A 4,458-nucleotide genomic window follows, 5' to 3' on the forward strand; every position below is an offset into this window, starting at 1 on the left:
GGTTCTGAGGGGTCCCGGTGGCTCTGGAGGGTCCCGGGCGGGTTCTGAGGGGTCCCGGTGGCTCGGGGGGGTCCCGGGTGGATCCCGGGGGGTCCCGGTGGCTCGGGGGGTCCCCGCACCCACCCTGCTGCCGGGAGCACTTGCGGTCGGTGACGCCGGTGAGCGGCCCACGGCCCAGCAGCACGGGCTGCCCGTCGGGCAGGGCCACGGGCCCGGCCAGGCCCCGCAGCTCGGCCCGCATGGCACCGACGGCACCGGCACCGGAGAGACCCCGGCCCGGGACCGCCGCCACTTCCGGCCTGCGCGACGTCACTTCCGCCCCTCCACTTCCGCCCCTCCACTCCGCCCCCTTGTTTTTCAATCCCGCCCTTTTGTCCTTGCTCGCGGCGCTGTAAAACCACGCCCCCTTTAGGTTTCAGCTCCGCCCACTCTCCATAGGCCACGCCCCTTGCGGTGCAAACCACGCCTCTTTTGGCGCCTGCAAGGCGACTTCCGGTCTTGCTACGCCGCCGCTTCCGGTGAGTTGCGTGCCCCGCGGCGCTCCCTGGCGGTGGAGGACGGGGTGGGTCCTCCAAGGGTGGGTGGGAGAACTGGAGGGGGCTGGGAGGGACTGGGAGGGACTGGGATCAAATTAGGAGGGACTGGGTGGGGGCAGGGCGCGGCGGGCACCACCTGCCCGCCCTCCTCGCCGCGCAGCTCGCGCCGGTAGAAGTAGGAGAAGTTGGAGACGATGACGGGCACGGGCAGCGAGATGGTCAGCACGCCGGCGATGGCGCACAGCGAGCCCACCAGCTTGCCCCCCACCGTCACCGGCGCCATGTCCCCGTAGCCCACCGTGGTCATGGTGACCACCGCCCACCAGAAGGCCTGCGGGATGGACGTGAAGGCCGTGGCGGCGTCCTCGGCCTCGGCGAAGTAGACGGCGCTGGAGAAGAGCACGACGCCGATGAGGAGGAAGAAGATGAGCAGGCCCAGCTCCCGCATGCTGGCCTTGAGGGTCTGGCCCAGGATCTGCAGGCCGGTGGAGTGGCGCGACAGCTTGAAGACGCGGAAGACGCGCACCAGGCGGATGACGCGCAGCACGGCCAGCGACATGGCGGGCTGGCCGATGCCGCGCTGCCGCGCCAGCTCCGTGCCCAGCGCGATGAAGTAGGGCGCGATGGCCGCCAGGTCGATGAGGTTCATGGCGCTGCGGAAGAAGGCCGCCTTGCTGGGGCTGGCCACCAGGCGCACCAGCAGCTCCAGCGAGAACCAGCAGATGCAGATGGTTTCCACCAGGAAGAAGGGGTCGGTCAGGCCGGAGCGGTGGGGAGGGGGCGTGGGGGTGGTGCTGTTGGTGGGGGTGGGCGAGGGGGGCTGCGGGGAGAGAGCAGAGAGGGGGGGGGGGAGGGCAAGGGGGAGGGAACTCCCAAATCCGGAGCACAGAAATGGAAAGGGAGCAGCAAGGCAGACCCCCAAATCCATCATCCAGAGGGGTTAACAGGGGCTGGAGACCACCCAGACCCCCAAATCCATCATCCAGAGGGGTTAACAGGGGCTGGAGACCACCCAGACCCCCAAATCCATCATCCAGAGGGGTTAACAGGGGCTGGAGACCACCCAGACCCCCAAATCCATCATCCAGAGGGGTTAACAGGGGCTGGAGACCACCCAGACCCCCAAATCCATCATCTAAGGGGGCTAGAAGGGGCTGGAGACCACCCAGACCCCCAGATCCACCACCCAGAGGGGTTAAAAGGGGTTGGAGACCACCCAAAATGGGTCAATGGGGTTGGAGACCACCCAGATCCCCAAACTGACGCCCCACCATGGGTCAATGGGGTTGGAGACCACCCAGACCCCCAGGCCTCATGGCAAGGGCCCAGGAGGAGGAGGAGGAAGAAAAGGGCTGAGGATGGCGAGGATGGCGAGGGTGAAGATGAGACAGCTGAAAATGGTGAGGATGAAGATGAGAATGATGAAGGTGGTGAGGATGATGAGGATGGCAAGGATGAAGATGAGAAGGATAAGGACGATGGGGATGGGAAGGATGAGGATGGTGGGGATGAAGATCAGAAGGATGAGGATGGTGGAATGGTGAGGATGGCAAGAATGGTGAGGATGAAGATGAGAAGAATGAGGATGGTGAGAATGGTGGGGATGAAGATCAGCAGGATGAGGATGGTGAGGATGAGGAGGAAGATAAGGACGAGGAAGATGAAGCTGAGGATCATAAGGATGAAGATGAGGATCATGAGAATGAGGATGATGAGGAAGGTGAAGATGAGGGTGCTGAGGATGAGGAGGGTGAGGAGGAGGATGAGGACAGGGATGGTGACCAGGAGAACGCGGCGTGGTGAGGATGAGGATGGTGAGGCTGAGGTTCAGGAGGATGAAGATGAGGATGGGAAGGACAAGGAGGATGATGAGGATGAGGAGGAGGGTGAGGAAGAGAACACTGGGATGGGAGAGGATGAGGAGGGTGAGGACGAGGATGGTGACAATGACACTGAGCATGGTGAGGATGAAGATGGTGAGGCCAAAGATGATGATGAGGATGAAGATGGCCACAATGAGGATGCTGAAGATGAGGGTGGTGACAACGACAATGAGGATGATGAGGATAATGAGGGTGAAGGTGGCCACAATGAGGACGCTGAATATGAAGATGAGGATGGTGATGATGGCACCAAAGATGATGAGGATGATGAGGATGGCGACAACAACACCAAGGATGATGACAATGGTGACAATGACACCAAAGATGATGAGGATGATGAGGATGGTGACAATGACACCGAGGACAATGAGGATGATGAGGATGAGGATGGTGACAGTGACACTGAAGATCGTGAGGATGATGGAAATAGTGACAATGACACTGAAGATGATGAGGATGGTGAGGATGAGGATAGTGACTGTGACACTGAAGATGATGACGAAGATGACAATGACACTTAGTATGATGAGGACGATGACGAAGGTGACAATGGCGCCAAAGATGATGAGGGTGATGAGGATGAGGATGGTGACAATGACACCAGAGATTATAAGGATGATGAGCGTGGTGACTATGACACTGAAGATGATGAGGATGATGGCGAAGGTGACAATGGCACCAAAGATGATGAGGATGATGAGGATGAGGATGGTGACAACAACACCAGAGATGACGAGGATGATGAGGATGATGAGGACGAAGATGACAACAAGACCAGAGATGACGAGGATGATGAGTATGGTGACAATGACGCTGAGAAGGATGAGAACGATGAGAATGAGGATGGTGACAGTGACACCAAAGATGATGAGAATCATGAGGATGAGGATGGCGACAATGACACCGAGAATGATGAGGACATGAGGATGGTGACAATGACACCAAAGATCGTGAGGATGATGAGTAGGGTGACAACGACACCAGAGATGATGAGGATGATGAGGATGATGACAACACCGAAGATCACGAGGATGATGAGGATGGTGACAATGACACTGGGGATGATGAGGATGATGAGAATGAGAATGGTGACAATGACACTGAAGATGACGAGGATGATGAGGATGCGGATGGTGACAGCAACACCAAAGATCATGAAGATGATGAGTAGGGTGACAACAACACCAGGGATGATGAGCATGATGAGTATGGTGACAATGACACTGAGGGTGATGAGAATGAGGATGGTGACAACAACACTGAAGATGACGACGATGATGAGGACGATGAGGATGGTGACAATGACACTAAAGATCATGAGGATGATGAGTAGGGTGACAATGACACAGAGGACGACGAGGACGATGAGGATGGTGACAATGACACCGACGACGACGATGACGACGACGAAGAGCGCCCCGCTCACCTCTCCCTCGGCGCCGGAGCGGAACTGCGGCAGCGTCTCGAGGCAGAACACCACGATGGACACCAGGATGACCAGCACGGACAGCAGGGCCACCACCCGCGCGGCCGGCGAGCTCTCGGGGTGCTCGCACAGCAGCCACGCCCGCCGCCTCAGCCCGCCGCGCGGCAACGCCGGCGGCTCCTCCACCGAGAAGCCTTCGGCCTCGCGCAGCCGCTCCTCCGCCTCGTCGCCCAGCTGGTAGAACCTCAGCTCCTCCAGGAACACGTCCAGGGGGACGTCGGGGGGTCTCCGCAGCCGCCCCCCGCTCTGGTAGTAGTAGAGCACGGCCCCGAAGGCGCCGCGGTGGCGGTCGAAGAAGTACTCGCGGCGCTGGGGGTCGAAGAAGCGGCGGCGGCGCCGGGGGTCGCCCAGGAGGGTGTCGGGGAAGCGCCGCAGCGTCCGCACCAGGGTCTCGAAGCGCCGGCCGGCCACATTGATGGCCACGCGCTCGCAGCAGCCCAGCGGCTCCCCCATGCCCGCGTGGGCACCCCCGGGACGGGGCACGGGCGGGGCCGAGGGCACCGAGGGCAGCCTGGGCGAGGAGGGGGCGCCCCGCGGCTCGGGGGGGGGCGGC

The 4,458-nt window shown here is 60.6% G+C and overlaps 1 protein-coding gene across 1 annotated transcript; it reads right to left on the reverse strand.

Moving 5' to 3' along the window:
• Positions 1-501: 501 nt before the first annotated feature.
• LOC121350500 (potassium voltage-gated channel subfamily A member 7-like) lies at positions 502-4,452 on the reverse strand. The gene is made up of 2 exons (XM_041461871.1): positions 3,846-4,452; positions 502-1,356 (listed from the first exon to the last, which is right to left on the reverse strand). Exons 1-2 carry the CDS (start codon positions 4,356-4,358, stop codon positions 502-504), a joined length of 1,368 nt encoding a protein of 455 aa, XP_041317805.1. The 5' UTR covers positions 4,359-4,452.
• Between the last annotated feature and the right edge of the window lie 6 nt (positions 4,453-4,458).

Source organism: Pyrgilauda ruficollis, unplaced genomic scaffold, assembly GCF_017590135.1.
Source record: "Pyrgilauda ruficollis isolate IOZ18807 unplaced genomic scaffold, ASM1759013v1 scaffold1565, whole genome shotgun sequence".
NCBI lineage: Eukaryota > Metazoa > Chordata > Aves > Passeriformes > Passeridae > Pyrgilauda > Pyrgilauda ruficollis.